This window comes from Hemitrygon akajei, chromosome 2 (assembly GCF_048418815.1).
Source record: "Hemitrygon akajei chromosome 2, sHemAka1.3, whole genome shotgun sequence".
Lineage (NCBI taxonomy): Eukaryota > Metazoa > Chordata > Chondrichthyes > Myliobatiformes > Dasyatidae > Hemitrygon > Hemitrygon akajei.
In genome coordinates this window covers 105,208,409-105,227,995 of record NC_133125.1, presented here as the reverse complement: position 1 = coordinate 105,227,995, position 19,587 = coordinate 105,208,409, and the positions used below count along the sequence as shown (strand labels likewise).

General features: G+C 41.3%; 1 protein-coding gene across 1 annotated transcript in view; it reads left to right on the top strand.

Annotated features, from left to right (window-relative positions):
- Positions 1-710: 710 nt before the first annotated feature.
- The window catches only part of LOC140715011 (high affinity cGMP-specific 3',5'-cyclic phosphodiesterase 9A), a 137,690-nt gene continuing 118,813 nt past the window's right edge, over positions 711-19,587 (top strand). Inside the window, exon 1 of the mRNA XM_073026751.1 lies at positions 711-1,015. Coding sequence (XP_072882852.1) covers positions 916-1,015 — 100 coding nt within the window. The 5' untranslated portion in view covers positions 711-915. The remainder of the gene's footprint in view (positions 1,016-19,587) is intronic.

Below are 19,587 nucleotides of genomic sequence, written 5' to 3'. Positions count from 1 at the left end.
TTTCCGGGTGTCTGAGGGCTGGGCGTGTCTGCACCCCTCCCCACAAACCTTGGCACTCCTTCTCTGCCACCTGTCCCACACCCCTCCCGCGGCGCTCCACCTTCGCCATTCCCAACATCCTTTACAGTACTCCCACCAGATTTACAAACTCGCTCTCCGTTGCACTTTGACAAACACAGTAGTGTGCAAAAGTCATAGGCACCCTAGCTATATGTGCCTAATACTTTGGCACAGTACTGTAGATGGGCTGAAGGACCTGTTTCTGTGCTTTAGTGCTCTATGACTATATGCCTTTGAATAAATAAAAACAGCTTAAAACACACCTGGCTTTTATATTTTTTGAATGAGCTGATGTGTTGCTACTTAGAGGGGAAAATGGCCAGAAATTCCACAAACGCGACAGGTTCTGTGTTATATTACCTTTCTCCCTCTTCATTTATTTGATATAATTTCACACAAGATCAACAGTAATAGGAAAAGTGTTTGGTCCGTTAAATCAACGTTATTCCCGATAACCAGTCCATTTAGTGGGATAGCTTCCGTTCCTGCCCATTGCTCTCCGCGTCTCCTTTTCACAAAAGAAATTTTAAAAGTGCTGCAAATAAAAAAGAACCCAACACAGGTATTATGTTACCTAATCTGCTGAGCCTTTCCGGCTTTGTTATAGATTTCTATCATTATGCAGATTTGTTTCCCAGAACAGGCTGTGCGCACATCCCAATTACAATGGGCACAACCCACAACCTGTCCTTTATCGTTGGAATGTTTCGTTAACAATCCCATACTCAGCCCACTCTGAGTGTCGAAGGTTAGGATTGCCATTCACTTACCGCTTTTACAGACTAGCTGACGTTTGTGCCCAGTAGCGAGCTCTCTGCTGCACTGTACCGCATCGTGAGCGACTTTCCCCGTCTCATGTTGACAATGACCACAATCAAAACCATTTACTTCGTTGTTGATGGCAGACCCGAGCAAGCGGAATTTCCCAGCGACTGCCCGGCCCAGGATGTGAAAGGTAGGAGAGGTTTGGCTTGGATACAACTTGATGAATTTGGTTCTTGGGTGATGTGGGACTGAAATCTCCGTTCGCTAAAGCCCGGGAGGAATTAGCCGATAAGATAGAGCTTATTAAACTGTGGAAAAGTTGTGACGCCAAGACGAGAAACAGTACACGAGGAATAATTCAGTGAACCTCAAATTGTTCCCGGCAACATTATTTTAAAGACATTTTAAACACTTCCGATGTTTAAAATAAAAAAAGTAAGATTATTAATTCTCTTGGCATAAGAAAGCTGTCGACAGTCCAGGTTAGGGGAAGCAATATGAACCATATACGATTCGGTGAAGTTCACATTAGGTCCCGGGAGCAGACCGTTCTCTTTTCTTGGAGAAAAGAGTTTTACATTTTGTTGACATGGTGCACACACTATCATGCTTTATACGCACAGTGTCGGGACAACGGAGGCACCAAGAATATCCGGCACGTAACTATATTGTGAACCCTCAAGATTGTAAGTTGAAAAAAGACATAACGGATAGACTAGACAGGAACTGCAAAACGCAATGAAAGAGTGAAATCATCTCATTGACCTACTATCTCGGTTGTTGGTCACTACAATGATAAATAAACAGGCTGTTGATGAACAATAAACACAAGAGATTCTGTAGATGCTGGAAATCTAAAGCAACACACACAAAATGCTGGAGGAACTTGGCAGGTCAGGCAGTATCTATGGAAATGAATAAACAGTCACCTGTTGCCTTCCAGCTTGTCTTCATTCCTTCACCCCCCCCCCCCCACCTTATTCTGGTGTCTTCCCCTTGCCTTTCTAGGACTGAAGAAGTGTCTTGGCCAGGAATGTCAACAGTTTATTCATTTCCGTAGATGCTGCCAGACCTGCTGAGTTCCTCCAGCATTTTGTGAATGATGCTGTTGGTCAACAATGATTAATTTCTAACCAAGGAAAGTGTTAAATTATTGAGTGAAGGGGGAACCAGGGTTCAGAAATGATCATTTTCTTCTTGCATTCCAAACTTAACTACATACAAATTAATTCCTTAGTACTCTCCCTTAGTTCACTCTTTCCAGCCCTCGCTCCCTCCGAGCCACCTCCCTTGTTACCTATGCTCATCACGCTTCCCCACTTAGTTTCATTTGCCTATCACACATGCTTAACTGCTTGCGTTTCTCTACCTTGGCTCACTTGTCTTGACCACTCAATCACCTCGTTCCATCACCCTATCATCTGATTTCCCCTGTCCTCTGCCAGCCTAACATTCCTTCTCTCTTATCTTCCACCTGGCCTCATCTGCCTATTTTTTTCTTATGTTTTCACCAATAAAATTTCTTGCGTTTATCTTAGTGCTCTTCCCTCTCCTTCCCTTCCCTGGGTGTCCCTAAAGGAGGAGCATGTAGTATTCTCAGGTACAAAGAGGATTTCTGGTAATGGTGGGCCTCTCAGGGGCCCACCATTGTAAGATGGTAATAATGGTATTTTAATTTGAAACCATAAATGGTATGTTTTATGTAGTCTTGAGTGTTGTGTATAGGTTTTTGTTGTGATATTGTAGTTATTGAATAAATTTTGTTTATATAAAATAAAAGTTTGAAGAGCTGGAGTTGTTTCTGAATCTGGTGGTGTGGGATTTCAGGCTTTTGTACATCTGGTTTGATGTTGGCAGTGAAAAGAAACTGCGACCTGGATGGTGGGAATCTTTGATGATAGATGTTGCCTTCTTGAGGTAGATAGTTCCTTCTCTTGATGGTGGGGACAGATGTGCTCATGATGTATTGGGCAAAGTTCACCATTCTCTGCAGCTTCTTGTGATCCCGTGCATCAAAATTGCTTTATCAAACCATGATGCAACCAGTCAGGATACTTTCAACAGTACGTCTGTAGAAATTTGTGAAGAGTGTTCAGTGATGAGCCGAATACCCTTACTCTCCTAAGGAAGTAAAAGTGGTGACGCTCTTTCCTTGTGATTGCATCCATGTGCTTGGCACAGGACAGCTCATGCAATATGTCAGTGCTCAGGAATTTAAAGCTGCTGACTCTCTCCACCACCCCTTGCCCAATGTAAGCTGGTGCATGTTTTCCCTTCTTCCACTTCCCAAAGTCAACAATCAACTCTTTAGTTTTGCTGATGTTGAGTGAGAGGTTGTTGTTGAACTTTGAATTTGAAAAAAAAATATAGGATTGGTTAATTGGATAGTTACATTTAGCAGTTCAACTCAAGCATTACTTTCTGTGCATTCCTTAGCTAATAGGAATTTGTTATTTTATGATGAATCACATCAGGACATTGGAATACGAGCATGCTATTTAGCCTGTTTTGCCTTTCAATGAGATCCGTTCTCAGCAACAGAATCTTGCGTTTTTCTTTGTTCTTTCATGGTTTGTCTTTCAAAAAAGGCAACACAGTGGTGTAGTGGTTTGCACAAAGCATTACGGTACAGGCGACTTGGGTTCAACTCCCGCCACTGCCCGCAAGGAGTTTGTTCGTTCTCCCCATGACTGTGTGGGTTTCCTCCGGGTGCTCTGGCTTCCTCCCACAGTCCAAAGACGTACTAGTTGGTAGGCTAATTTGTCATTGTAAATTGTCCCGTGATTAGGCTAGGATTAAATCAGTGGCTTGCTGGGCAGCATGGCTCAAATGGTGGAGAGGGCTTATTCTGCGCTGTATCTCAATAAATAAACACATAAATATCATCCTCAGTTATAAAATTAGTGACTTATCTTACATCAGTTGTCATTTTCATGAGGGTTGAGAATCCATACAACTGTGTATGGAGAGAACTTTTCTCCAGGTTCATTCCAATTCTTTGTGTGCATTTATAGTATTTCAGGTGTGGTCAGACTAGGACTTTTCATACCTATTGTAAAACTACACCCATGTATTCCAAGCCTTTAAAAATAAAACAGCTTTCAATCATTTTTATTAAATTCTTTTTCAGTCCATGACACTTCAATTATTCTTGCATATGACCTCCTAGAATCTTTAGACCTTCACTATTGAGGAGATTTGATATGTCACCAAAGACTCTCACAAATTTTTATGGATGTGCCATGGTGAGCATTCTAACTGGTTGCATCACCGTCTGGTATGGGGAGGTACTGCAAAGGGTTGAACTAAGCTGCAGAAATTTGTGAGCTCAGTCAGCTCCATCATGGACACTAACCTCCCCAGCATCCAGGACATATTCAAGGAACAATGCCTCAAAAAGGTGTCATCTATCATTAAGGACCTCCATCACTCAGGGCATACCCTCTTCTCATTGCTACCATCAGGGAGGAGGTACGGGAGCCTGAATTTGCACACTCAATGATTCAGTAATAGATTCTTCCCCTCTGCTATCAAATTTCTGAATGGACATTGAATCCACAAACACTTCCTCACTACTTTTTTATTTATGTTTTTGCACTACTTTAATTTAACTTTTAAAATATATATTATCTTCTCACTGCAACTTAGTTTTTTTATTATACATTGCAATTTACTGTGCTACAAAACAGAAAATTTCATGACGTGCCAATGATATTAAACCAGATTCAGAATCAGAATCAGATTCATTATCACTTCCATATGTCATGAAATTGTTGTTTTATGATAGGGATACAGTGTAACACATAAAAATATTGCTGCAACTTACAACAAAAATAAAATAATAAAGTTTATACAAAAGAGCTCTTCATTATTTAGAAAATACTCTACTGTTTTTAGGTCTGAAGTGGATTACTTTATTCTTGCCTCTATTGAAATCCATTTGACACAGTTTTACCCATTTGCTCAATTGTTGGTCCAATGTTTCACTTCATAATAGTGATTAGATGCAACCCCTGCACAGGTCCATAATGGACACCTATATTGCCTATTTATGTGTCCAACCAATATTTAGTGCTGCTCAGTCAGTTTCATGAAGTGAAAGCTCTTTCACTATATTCCAGCATTATTCTCCAGGTCTGAGGAAGAGTTGCAACCCATTTTGATGACTGGTGTTTCTCCAAGTGAAGATGCTGCTTGTCTGGCTGAGTTCTTCCAGCATTTTAGTTTTTGTTTCAAATCCCACTATCTTCACTTGTTTTGCATCTTATTCCTGATTTGTAGTGATTTATAAAATTCCTATCCCTATTTCAATATTGGCATGCAAGTCCATGGCCTCCTCTTTTGCCACAATAGGCCATTCTCAGGGTGGAGGAGCAACATCTGTATTCCATCTAGGTAGCGTCCAACCTGAAGGCATGACCATTGATTTCTCCAACATCTATTAGGGCAGCAGTTAGGGCAGTTGAGTGCTCCGTTTTGCAGTATATCGGAAGTCAGGGCGAGTATAATTGTCCTTGATGACAACACCTGCTAAAGGTGCATCCAGCTGCAGCTCCTGACAAACCGTGTTAGGGAACTGGAGCTGGAGTTGGATGAACTTCGGATCATTCGGGAGGCAGAGGCAGAAATAAACAGGAGTTACAGGGAAATAGTTACCCCTAAGAGTCAGGAGGCAGGTAGCTGTGTGACTGTCAGGAGAGGGAAGGGGATTAGACAGAATGAGCAGAGCATCCCTGTGGCCTTTCCCATCAATAATAAGTATACTGTTTTGGATACTGTTGGTGGGGACGACCTACCAGGGACAAGTTGCAGTGGTTGCATCTCTGGCACTGAGATTGGACCCTCAGCTCAGAAGGAAAGAAGGGAAAATATTACAGCAGTGCTCTGGCAGGATAGATTAGAGGGCTCTTCTAGGGAGACTATTTGGGTGGCATTAGGAATGGGCAAGGTGTAGTAACACTTATAGGGGTGTATTATAGACCACCTAATGGGGAGTGAGAATTGGAGGAGCAAATTTGCAAGGAGATAGCAGATATTTGTAGTAAGCACAGGGTTGTGATTGTGGGATATTTTAATTTTACACACATAGACTGGGAAGCCCATTATGTAAAAGGGCTGGATGGTTTGGAGTTTGTAAAATGTGTGCATGATAGTTTTTTGCAGCAATACATAGAGGTACCAACTAGAGAAGGGGCAGTGTTGGATCTTCTGTTAGGGAATAAAATAGGTCAGGTGCTGGAGGTATGTGTTAGGGAGCACTTCGGGTCCAGTGATCACAATGCCATTAGTTTCAATATAATTATGGAGAAGGATAGGACTGGACCCAGGGTTGAGATTTTTGATTGGAGAAAGACTAACGTTGAGGAGATGCGAAAGGATTTAGAAGGAGTGGATTGGGACAATTTGTTTTATGGGAAGGATGTAATAGAGAAATGGAGGTCATTTAAAGGTGAAATTTTGAGGGTACAGAATCTTTATGTTCCTGTTAGGTTGAAAGGAAAGGTTAAAAGTTTGAGAGAGCCATGGTTTTCAAGGGATATTGGAAACTTGGTTCGGAAAAAGAGGCATATCTACAATAAGTATAGGCAGCATGGAGTAAATGAGGTGCTCGAAGAATATAAAGAATGTAAAAAGAATCTTAAGAAAGAAATTAGAAAAGCTAAAAGAAGATATGAGGTTGCATTGGCAAGTAAGGTGAAAATAAATCCAAAGGGTTTCAACAGGTATATTAATAACAAAAGGATAGTGAGGGATAAAATTGGTCCCTTAGAGAATCAGAGTAGACAGCTACGTGTGGAGCCAAGAGAGATGGGGGAGATTTTGAACAATTTCTTTTCTTCTATATTCACTAAGAAGAAGGATATTGAATTGCGTAAGGTAAAGGAAACAAGTAGGGAAGTTATGGAAACTAAGACAATTAAAGAGGAGGAAGTACTGGTGCTTTTAAGGAATATAAAACTGGATAAATCTCCAGGTCCTGACAAGATATTCCCTAGGACCTTGAGGGAAGTTAGTGTAGAAATAGCAGGGGCTCTGACAGAAATATTTCAAATGTCATTAGAAATGGGGATGGTGCCGGAGGATTGGCGTATTGCTCATGTGGTTCCATTGTTTAAAAAGGGTTCTAAGAGTAAACATAGCAATTATAGGCCTGTCAGTTTGACGTCAGTGGTGGGTAAATTAATGGAAAGTATTCTTAGAGATGGTATACATAATTATCTGGATAGACAGGGTCTGATAAGGAACAGTCAACATGGATTTGTGTGTGGAAGGTCATGTTTGACAAATCTTATTGAATTTTTTGAAGAGGTTGCTAGGAAAGTTGATGAGGGTAAAGCAGTGGATGTTGTGTATATGGACTTCACTAAGGCCTTTGACAAGGTTCCGCATGGAAGGTTAGTTAGGAAGGTTCAATCGTTAGGTATTAATATTGAAGTAGTAAAATGGATTCAATAGTGGCTGGATGGGAGATGCCAGAGAGTAGTGGTGGATAACTGTTTGTCAGGTTGGAGGCCTGTGACTAGTGGTGTGCCTCAGGGATCTGTACTGGGTCCAATGTTGTTTGTCATATACATTAATGATCTAGATGATGGGGTGGTAAATTGGATTAGTAAGTATGCAGATAATACGAAGATAGGTGGTGTTGTGGATAATTAAGTAGGTTTTCAAAGCTTGCAGAGAGATTTAGGCCAGTTAGAAGAGTGGGCTGAAAGATGGCAGATGGAGTTTAATGCTGATAAGTGTGAGATGCTACATTTTGGTAGGAATAATCCAAATAGGACATGCATGGTAAATGGTAGGGCATTGAAGAATGCAGTAGAACAGAGTGATCTAGGAATAATGGTGCATAGTTCCCTGAAGGTGGAATCTCATGTGGATAGGGTGATGAAGAAAGCTTTTGGTATGTTGGCTTTTATAAATCAGAGCATTGAGCATAGAATGTTAAAATTGTACAAGGCATTGGTAAGGCCGAATTTGGAGTATTGTGTATAGTTCTGGTCACTGAATGAGAGGAAAGATGTCAACAAAATAGAGAGAGTACAGAGAAGATTTACTAGAATGTTACGTGGGTTTCAGCACCTAAGTTACAGAGAAAGGTTGAACAAGTTAGGTCTTTATTCTTTGGAGCATAGAAGGTTGAGGGGGGACTTGATAGAGGTATTTAAAATTATGAGGGGGATAGATAGAGTTGACGTGGATAGGCTTTTTCCATTGAAAGTAGGCTAGATTCAAACAAGAAGACATGAGTTGAGAGGTAAGGGGCAAAAGTTTAAGGGTAACATGAGGGGGAATTTCTTTACTCAGAGAGTGGTAGCTGTGTGGAATGAGCTTCCAGTAGAAGTGGTAGAGGCAGGTTCGATATTGTCATTTAAAGTAAATTTGGATAGGTATATGGACAGGAAAGGAATGGAGGGTTATGGGCTGAGTGCAGATCGGTGGGACTAAGTGAGAGTAAGCGTTCAGCACGGACTAGAAGGGCCGAGATGGCCTGTTTCTGTGCTGTAATTGTTATACGGTTATCTTGTAATTTTCTTTTTTTCCTCCTCCCTCTTCCCTCTTCTATTCTCCACTTTGTCCTGTTAACTCTTCTTCTCACCTGCCTAACACCCACCAGCCACTGCCCCCCATGTGCCCCTCCTTCTTACTTTTCTCCCATGGTCCTCTCCTCTCCTACAAGTTTCCTTCTTCTCCAGCCCTTTAACTTTCTCACACACCTGGCTTCATCTATCACCTATTAGTTATCCTCCCTCCCCACCCCCACATTTTTATTCTGTCTTCTTTCCTCTTCCTTTTCAGTCCTGAAGAAGGGCCTTAGCCTGAAACATGGACTGTTTATTCATTTCCATAAATGCTGCCTGACTTTGCTGGGTTCTTCCAGCATTTTGCGTGTGTTGCTTTGGATTTCCAGCATCTGCAGAATCTCTTGTGTTTATGGGTAGAAATATTTCTGGCAATCTTATGAAGTGTGAACAATTAAATTACCAGTTAAGGGAACAACAGGACAAGTTTTCCAAGAATAAGGATATAGAAACACGGAACGAATAAAAATCAGCTGAAGGGCCAAAGGTAAGCACGATCACTGAGCAGTGTGATGCAGGAAGTATTCTGCAAAGATTGGCCAAAATTAGATTATCTTGATAAGCCATGGACAAAAATTCGATCATGATCACATGGGTCAGACTTGGTGAAGTCTCAATCTCGGGAACATGAGGGTCCATGAGGAATTCCAATCGGATGAGGTTTAGTTTTAAAAAAACAAAGGAACTGATAGCAAGATGCAGTAAAATTAAAAAAAAACTGATAACATACAAAAAAAGTGACAGGACGAGTGTTTGAAGTAGATGGGGAAGAAGGTAAAGTGCCCATAAAGTTTTGCAATATTATGAATAATTGTGGAGTTATACAAATCAGAATCATCCCAGATTTGAATCCTGAACCATGATGAATTAACTGACCGAGTTCAGGATGGCATCAAGGGCACTGCTTTACCACAGATCACTGTCACTGGCCACAGAAGAAGTGAATTAATTACTGTTTCATCTCCTGATTATCATCCAGAAGATGCTAATGCTTGAGGATTGAATACTTTGTAATTTTCTGCTCACCAAATTGACTTAAACTCCTACACTTTCCTTCATTTATATTGTTTTGTGGATCTGTACTTCAGTATTCAGGAGAAATAATGAAGCAACTCAATTGTAGAGACATGTAACATTAAAAAAAAATCTGTGACAGAACACTATGGTCCTTTGTCATTCTTAATGACTTGGTAATTATTTTGTCAGTTTGAAAGGCAGACATTGTGCAACATCTTGTCAGCAAAAGATTTATGTCATGGTTTAGAAAAATCATAAGAATTACCTGTCTAATTCTAATGTGAAAAGAATGAATATGTTCTGGATTTTAAAAATAAATCAGTCAATCTCTTGTGACACTGAACATAAGGTGGAGAATGTGGTCACACATTTGTCTAATTTCACTGACATGGTTAATTCTCTCTAGCTTGACTTTTACTGATTCCCCTTCTCTGTTGCATCTCTATCTTTTTTTTCCCTTTATGCTTCACACTTTGTCTTTTTGGAGGGAGAGGAGTTCTGAGTAGTTAGTTTCAGGAGTAGAGATTGTGATGCTCAATTCTTCAGGAACAGGTTCTTCACCTCTGCCATCAGATTTCTGAATGGACGATGAGCCCATGAACATTACTAGTTATATGACCTCTGCCAGGCAGACAATCTCTGAAGGATATTGTTAATGGTTGGGGTCACCTGTCTCGCAAAGACTCTGCCCAGAAGGAGGCAATGGCAAACCACTTCTGTAGAAGTTTGCCAAGAACAATTATGGTTATTGAAATACCATGATTACCCACGTCATATGACATGACACATAATGAATGAATAATATATACTTCTATACATTTTATCATAATGTATTAAAATGTACTGCTGCTGCAAAACAACAAATTTAACAAGACGTGCCAGTGATATTAAATCTGATTCTGAAGCTTTTCATTTCTGATTGGCTTTTAGATTTTTTAAAATATCAAACTACTTTATACTTAAATTTTTGAGTCAAATTTTTCTTCTCACTCTGTGGTATCAGATTGGACAAGCGAGCCTCATGTAGTTTGGAATACTCCCATTCATTGTAACTTTAATGAGGAGAATTCCAGTGTGAACTAGTTCCATAAAATCATATGCAGTTACATTTATGTACTTTGATAATAAGTTTGCTTTGAACTTTGAAAAACAAACAAGTTACCAACACAGAGGAATACTTGCTCTGTAATTTTTTAAGTGGAGGATATTGTGTAAGAGTTCAGCTTTTCCAAATCTATTCAGAAGAATTTGTAAGGGGAAAAACTTCAAAAAAAAATTCATTGGCAATTGGAATGGTATTGGTTTATTATTGTCATATGTACTGAGATACAGTGTAAAGCTTGTCTTGTGTACTGTTCGTACAGATCAAATCATTACACAATGCATTGAAATAGAACAAGGCAAGATGATAAAAGAATGCAAACTAAAGTGGAACAGCTGCAGAGAAGGTGCAGGTAAAATAAGGGGCAAGATCATGATTTTAAGATTAAAAGTCAATTTTATCATGCCAGGAAAACAAATGGTAATCTCATATGAGTGGGGTAGAAGCTGTTCTTAAGTCTGGTGCTACATGCTTTCAGGCTTTTGTATCTTCTTCTTAATGGGAGAGGGGAGAAGAGAGAATGTCTAGGGTGGACGGGGTCTTTGAAAGCTGGCTGCTTTACTGAGGCAGCGAGAAGTATATACAGAGTCCATCGAGGGGAGGCTGGTTTCTATGACATGCTGAACTTTAACCACATCTCTGCATTTTCTTGTGGTCATGTGCAGAGCAGTTGCCATGCCAAACTTTTATGCATATAGATGCTTTCTATGGTACATTGTAAAACATTGGTTAGGGTTGACAGGGACATTCCAAATTTCTTTACCCTCCTTTGGTAGTGACCATACAGTAGGAGTAGAATTAGGCCATTTGGCCCATCAAGTCTTCTCCGCCATTCCATCATGGCTGATTTATTATCCTACTCAACCCATTCTCCTGCCTTCCCCCCGTAGCCTTTGAAACCCTAACTAATCAAAAACCTCTCGAACTCCACTTTAAATATACCCTCTAAATTGACCTCCACATCTGTGGCAATGAATTCCACAGATTCAAAACTCTCTGGCTAAAGTAATTTTTCTTCATCTCTGTTCTAAATAGATGTCCCTCTATTCTGAGGGCCTCTGGTCCTAGACTCCCCTACTATAGGAAACATCCTCTCTACATCAATTCTATCCAGGATGTAGTGGTGGAGTTGCTGAACTTTCGTAGCTGTGGTTGGGCTGGGACAGGCTATTGGTGATGCGCCTCTCCCTCTGTAGTTATTCACAAGAATTATATTATCCTGTTGAATAAATCCAGTCGACAAATCCAGAATTAAATCAGAAATCCAACACCTCGGCCATCATCTGCACAGGCAGACTTGTTCTCTTTCTTAGAATACACTAAGATGGTGCCCAGGACATTTCCTATTTTGTTGAAGTGGAAAGCCAGGTGACCCAGATTGCAAATTATCTGTATTCCACAGATTAGTGAATTCGATATCATTGGAGTATTGATGACTGCCTTACAATTATAGTGTTGGCGGTTGGCCTAGTGGATAAGGCATCGATCTAGTGATCTGAAGGTCACTGGTTCGAGCCTCAGCTGAGGTAGCGCGTTGTGTCCTTGAGCAAGGCACTTAACGACACATTGCTCTGTGACGACACCAGTGCCAAGCTGTTTGGGTCCTAGCATTATTAAGGTCATAGTTATGTTCTTCCACAACGCTGTTTCTGCTTTTACTATTATTTGTTATTATCAGTTTTCAATTTCAAAAACTCAATTATAAAAGTATTTTCAATAGACAAACATCACAATTTTATGATGAATAATGCTCATCAGTGAGGAAAGGTCATTCTAATTTGGATTATATTGTGCAGTATGATGAGTTTACAATAAACTGGAGGTGTATAGCATTTGTTTAACATATTACAGAATCTTCGCAGTAATTACTATATATACAAATGTTGGGGGAAATGTAATATGTTTTTGTAAATAGAGACAGGATCGAGACTTGTACTGGAAAGTTCAAAGGTAGTGCTAATCTATCAATAAAGGAATGAATTGGTCAGTCCTGATAGGTTTTGATTGGTATTTATATAAGTACCGATATGCTGAACAAAACAGTTGTCATAATGGGGGAAATTATTTACCACTGTGCTAACATTTATGTTGTGCCAACCACTATGCTCCTTGTGCGGCATGGTAGTGTAGTGGTTAGCACAATGCTTTACAGTTCTAGTGACCCGGGTTCAATTCCCACCGCTGCCTGTAAGGAGCTGATACATTCTCCCATTAGAGAGTGAATTTGCTCCAGGTGCTCCGGTTTCATCCCACAGTCCAAAGACGTACCAGTTGGTAGATTAATTGGTCATTGTAATTAATTGGGGTTGTTGTGGGCCAGAAGGGCTTATTCCACATTGCATCTCAATAAATAAATGAACAAACTCTGGACTCCAGAGGAAACAAACGGCAGTTCAGAATTACACTCTTGGAATTTCTAAATAAAACCTAAACTTTCAATGAAAGTAATTCTATTTGGATGGCTGCTAATCAGAATAAGATTTTATGTTCTATTTTATGTTCAATGTTCTGTAGATTCAGGAACAATTCCTGCTGATTGGAGGGTGGCTAATGTTGTCCCACTTTTCAAGAAAGGAGGGAGAGAGGGAATTATAGACCAGTTAGCCTGACGTCAGTGGTGGGAAAGATGCTGGAGTCAATTATAAAAGAGGAAATTACGACACATTTGGATAGCAGTAGAAGGATCAGTCTGAGTCAGCATGGATTTATGAAGGGAAAATCATGCTTGACTAATCTTCTGGAGTTTTTTGAGGATGTAACTATGAAAATGGACAAGGGAGAGCCAGTGGATGTAGTGTACCTGGACTTCCAGAAAGCTTTTGATAAAGTCCCACATAGGAGATTACTGGGCAAAATTAGGGCACATGGTATTGGGGGCAGAGTACTGACATGGATCGAAAATTGGCTGGCTGACAAGAAACAAAGAGTAGTGATTAATGGGTCCCTTTCGGAATGGCAGGCTGTGACCAGGGGAGTACCGCAAGGTTCGGTGCTGGGACCGCAGCTGTTTACAATATACATTAATGATTTAGATGAAGGGATTAAAAGTAACATTAGCAAATTTGCTGATGACACAAAGCTAGGTGGCAGTGTGAAATGTCAGGAGGATGTTATGAGAATGCAGGGTGACTTGGACAGGTTGGGTGAGTGGGCAAATGTATGGCAGATGCAGTTTAATGTGGATAAATGTGAGGTTATCCACTTTGGTGGCAAGAACAGGAAGGCAGGTTACTATCTAAATGGAGTCAAGTTAGGAAAAGGGGAAGTACAACGAGATCTAGGTGTTCCTGTACATCAGTCAATGAAAGCAAGCATGCAGGTACAGCAGGCAGTGAAGAAAGCTAATGGCATGATGGATTTTATAACAGGAGGAATTGAGTATAGGAGTAAAGAGGTCCTTCTGCAGCTGTACAGGGCCCTGGTGAGACCCCATCTGGAATATTGTGTGCAGTTTTGGTCTCCAAATTTGAGGAAGGACATTCTTGCTATTGAGGGAGTGCAGCGTAGATTCACAAGGTTAATTCCAGGAATGGTGGGACTGTCATATTTTGAAAGATTCGAGCGACTGGACTTGTATACACTGGAATTTAGAAGGATGATAGGGGATCTGATTGAAACATATAAGATTATTAAGGGATTGGACACACTGGAGGCAGGAAGCATGTTCCCGCTGATGGGTGAGTCCAGAACTAGAGGCCACAGTTTAAGAATAAAGGGTAGGCCATTTAGAACAGAGATGTGGAAAAACTTTTTCACCCAGAGAGTGGTGGATATGTGGAATGCTCTGCCCCAGAAGGCAGTGGAGGCCAAGTCTCTGGATGCATTCAAGAGAGAGTTGGATAGAGCTCTTATAGATAGCGGGGTCAAGGGATATGGGGAGAGGGCAGGAACGGGGTATTGATTGTGTATGATCACAGTGAATGGCGGTGCTGGCTAGAAGGGCCAAATGGCCTACTCCTGCACCTACTGTCTATTGTCTATTATAATGTGATGCTGATAATGTGCAATTAAAATAAATTACTGTTAATTCAGCAATTTTTGCTCATTTTGTGTCAACATGTGAGTCACCAAGAGCAAACGATTGTTATCATATGTCTTTTGTGGTTGCCTGTCATGTCCGATGATATGAAAAAGTGAAAAAAACTGTTACACTGGGACAGATCCCAGAAACCAGCCCCAGTGGTACGATCAAGTGTCACAAACTGGGGTCTTCCTTGGCTGCAGTGGATGACCTGTGCCCTGTCCTGCCCTTCGCTCTCTGCAGACAGTTGCAGTACCACCTTCCCGGCCGCTGGATCTCACCGTAGATCTCAGCTGCCCACTCTGCCAGAGCTGACTTCACATACTAGAACAGGCATGACCCTCTCTCACTGGGATATGAGGCCTGTTGGCTACCCTCACCTACTTTAGCTCACCTGTTGAAGCAGTGCAGTGGGATGTGGCCGCTGTCGCATACTAACAGCTACTTGAAGCCACAGGTGAGAACTGAGTGTCCAGTGGGGACCAAAGATCAGTCAACTGCCCCAGAATGGACAGGACAAGCCCTTTCACCAGAGGTGCTACCCCTCCCTGGACACCCTACACACCTCAAATTTTACTTAATTATATATGATATGTAATAGTTACAAAAGAACCCTTATCCTGCAGTGTTTTATTTCAGAAGAAAATGTAATGCTGCCTAATTTACTGGTAAATTCTGTAATCAAAATCCGTTTCAGGAGTCATGTGCCATTGTCCATGTGTTGAAAGGTTTCCCAAGCCACCATTTTTTGAGGTTTTAGCATACCTAAATTCAGCCTTGACCCTCAGTTTCCAGTTGTCTGTTGCTTTAACAATCCATCCGTCTCCAATGTCATTTTGTTCAGTTGTGGAAGCTTTACAGAGTGTACAGAGGAGACCTGCCAGGATATTCCCCTGATTAGAGATCAGATCCTATGAGGAAAGGTTGAGCGAGCTAGGTCTGTTCTCTTTAGAGCAAGGGTTCCCAACCTGGGGTCCATGGACCCCTTTCTGATTGCTATTAGTCCATGGCATCAAAAAGTTTGGGAATCCCTGGTTTACAGAGAAGGAGGATGAGAGATGACTTGATAGAGGTGTATAGGATGAGATAAGAGGCCGATCAAGTGGATAGCAAGAGACTTTTTCCCAGGGCAGAAATGACTGATATGAGTAGGCACAACTTTAATGAGAGCACGGGGTGGGAGTTGGGAGGTGGATGTCAGAGGTAGGTGCTTTACACAGAAAGCAGTGGGTGTGTGAAACGTGCTGCCAGGGCTGGTGGTGGAGACAGATACTTTAGGGTCTTTGATAGGCACCTGGATGAAAGAAAAATTAAGGGCTATGTGGGAGGGAAGGAGTAGCTCAATTGGTCAGCACAACATTGTGGGCTGAAGGGCCTGTACTGTGTTCTACTGTTTAATGTTTACACATCCTGTGCTAATGTATAAACCATTTTATAACTAAGAATTTAACCTTGAGAGTAATCCCTTTTAAATCTTTCATAGTTTAGCATTTGTGAACCAGACGTTTTTCTGCAACCAAATACAGTCCCAACTGTTCAGGTCTATCATCTATATATATCTACATATGTATGTGTATATATCTACATATGTATATCTTACCATCCTGCTTAATGGTAACTACAGAAGGAGCCATTTATCCAGCCACTTTGTTACAGATTATAGTGGAATTCATTTATATGGCTTCCTAATGCCCATGTTTCCTTAGAGATGCACCACCCACGAAATGCTGGAGGAACTCTGCAAACCATGCAGCATAAGTGGAAATGAATAAACAGTCAACATTTCAAGCTGAGGCACTTCTTCAGGACTGGAAAGGAAGGGAGAAGAAGCCAGAATTAAAAGGTGGGGGGAGGGGAAGGGAATAGTTAGTAGGTGGTAGGTGAAGCCAGGTGAGCTGGACAGGTAAAGGGTTAGAGAGGAAGGAATCTGATAGGAAAGGGGAGTGGCCATCGGAGAAAGGACCGGGGAAGGGACCTATGGGGAGGTGATAGGTAGGTGAGAAAATGAAAGAGGCCAGAGATGAGAATAGAAGGAGGGAATTTTTTTTTTACCCAATAGGAGAATTTGATATTCATGCCATCAGGTTGGAGGCTACACAGATGGATTATGAAGTGTTGCTCCTTCACCTCGAGGCTGGCCTCATCATGGCACAAGAGGCCATGGGCTAGCATGTCCAGACGGGAATGGGGATAGGAATTGAAATGTTTGGCCACCAGGACATACCACTTTTGGCAGATGGCGCGCAGGTGCTCGACAAAGCGGTCCCCCAATTTATGACATGTCTCACCAGTGTGGAGGAGTCTGCATCGGGCACAGGACACAGTCAACGACCCCAGCAGATTCATTGGTGAAGTGCTGCCTCACCTGGAAGGAATGTTTGGGACCCTGAATGGAGGTGAGTGGCCAGGTGCAGCACTTCAGCTTACCGATGCTTGGTTTTGTGTGGATTGATGTGTTCTAAATGTACACATCTATGCTTCGGTCTAGTTATAGAGTTGTAATATAGGCTTTGATTTTTTTTAGGCTTTCAAGCACGCTTGTGATCCCCCAGCACTGGAATATTCACTTAGTGCTTGTGCTGCATGGCAACCATGTTAACAACATGTGCCCTTTATTTCATCTCCTCGCTTGAAAGGAAGTAAAGGCCTTGAAGTGCTGACTCTCAAATCTCACTCAGGGATGGTCCAATTTGAAAAACAAAGGGTGCTTTGTATCAGCATCAAAAACAGATGTAATATGATGCAAACAGCAGGCTCTAGACCCTCATTAGAAAGAGATGTGACCAAATTGCTTCCAGTTTTATTAAAAGCTTGATGATAGAAATTGGAGCTTTTTTGCAAATCCCATCTGGAGTTTGATTTAACTGTTGCAAAATTCAGGATTACTGTTGGAGAAACTATGTAAAAAAAAAAGATAAAACCACACATTGTTTTGAAAAATCTAAGGAGGGAGAGCATGCATTGAGAGAGTAAGGATAAAACCTACTTATAGGTCAAGTACATGAAAACGACAAACACACTGCCTAGAATATCTTAATTGAATCCTATGGGTTTCAGGGGGAATATCCCTGGTTTTTGTATTGGTTCAAAGTACATTTATTATCAAAATATGTTTACTATAGGGTGGAGTTACATCCCTTCCAAAGGAGGTGTAATGTGCTTCTTTCCCTCTGCTAGTCAGGAGGTCACCCTTGAGCGAGGAGTAGCACCTACTTAGCCCCCTCCTTCCCCACCCTGATCAGGGTCACGTGAAGCCATGGAAGCAGGTGGTGGATGAGCAGCCGGCGCACATCACACGTCCTGGTTATGCGACCACTGACACCAGGCAGACAATCTCTGAAGTGTATTGATAATGGCTGGGGTCACCCGTCTTATAAAGACACTGTCCAGAAGAAGACAATGGCAAACCACTTCTGTAGAAGAACTTGCCAAGAACAATCATGGTCATGACCGATGGAAGACCATGATCTTACGACATGGCACATGATGATGATGATGCCATGTACAACCTTGGGATTCGTCTTCTTGCAGGCAGCCACAAAACAAAGACACACAACAGAAGCCACTTAAAAAAAACACAACAAACATAGAAACCTACAGTAAATTTCAGGCCTTTTGGCCCACAATGTTGTGCCGACTGTGTGACTCACTCTAGAAACTGCCTAGAATTTCCCTACTGGATTTCCCAAATAGCCCTTTATTTCTCTTTTTTGTAATTTATTTTTTATTGAAGTTCATCATCAAACAAACATTTCCATAAGATGTATTTCAGACATTGTACATATATATCATATAATCATATATATTACAAATCTCCACAAAGTATTTATCTGAGGTATGTACTTATAGAAAAGAGCAGAAAGAAAAAAACAACTAAAAGGAAAAAAACTATGTACAAGTAGGGAGTGATTTTTTTTTAACAACATATTCATTGATATGTGAGAATAAAATCAGGCCTATGAGGCACTATGTAGTTAAACCATTTTTCCCAGTATGAATCAAATTGTTCCAGCTTGTGATTAACATGACTGTCAAACACTCAATGTGCAAAAAAAGAACAATTAAAAAAAAAACAAATAACACACAGAACATGAACTGCAGAGTCCTTGAAAGTGAGTCCACAGTCACAGAGACAATTCATTGCTGCAACTGGTCCAGGAGTCTGATGGCTGCAGGCTACAGCCACAGAGCTAGCTGTACACTGAGGCAAGTAAAGCCTCTGCAAGTAGTGAGTTGAACACCAGTTCATCCTTTGTCCTTGGCCTTGACACCTTGATCTTTTTAATCTGGATAGATGCTTAAATCAGCTGTATGTTGGTTCATTTTCCGCGTTTGGTCCAGGCCTCGCCACTTCAGTCCAACCCCAAGTCCACTCCAGCAATGGCTGCCACAGCCATACCTGCATTCTTTTGAATCCTTCAGGGTACTACAAAAATAAAAAAGCAAAATTGTTATCAGTTGTTAAATAGTCAGTCTGGTCTCTGGCATTTATGAACATTCCATTCAGAAAGTCCGGAGGCAAAGGATGTTGGGAAACTTGGCTGCATGGATTCAGAATAGGCTTGCCCACAGAAGGCAGAGAGTGGTTGTAGATGGACAATATTCTGCTTGGAGGTCGTTGACCTGTGGTGTTCCACAGGGTTCTGTTCTGGGACCCCTGCTCTTTGCAATTTTTACAAACAACTTGGATGAGGAAGTGGAAGAGTGGGTTAGTAAGTTTGCAGATGGCACAAAGGTTGGTGGCGTCATGGATAGTGGAGAAGTCTATGGTAGGTTACTACTGGGCATTGATAGGATGCAGAGCTGGGCTGAGAAATGGCCAATGAAGTTCAATCCAGAAAAGTGTGAAGTGATCCACTTTTGAAGGTCTAACTTGAAGGGTGAGTACAAGGTTATTTGCAGAAATCTTAGCAGCATCCAGGAACAGATAGATCTTGGGGTCCACGTTCATAGATCACTCAAAGTTGCCACACATGTTGATATGGTGGTCAAGAATGCATATGATGTGTTGGCTTTCATTTGTTGGGGATTGAGTTCAAGAG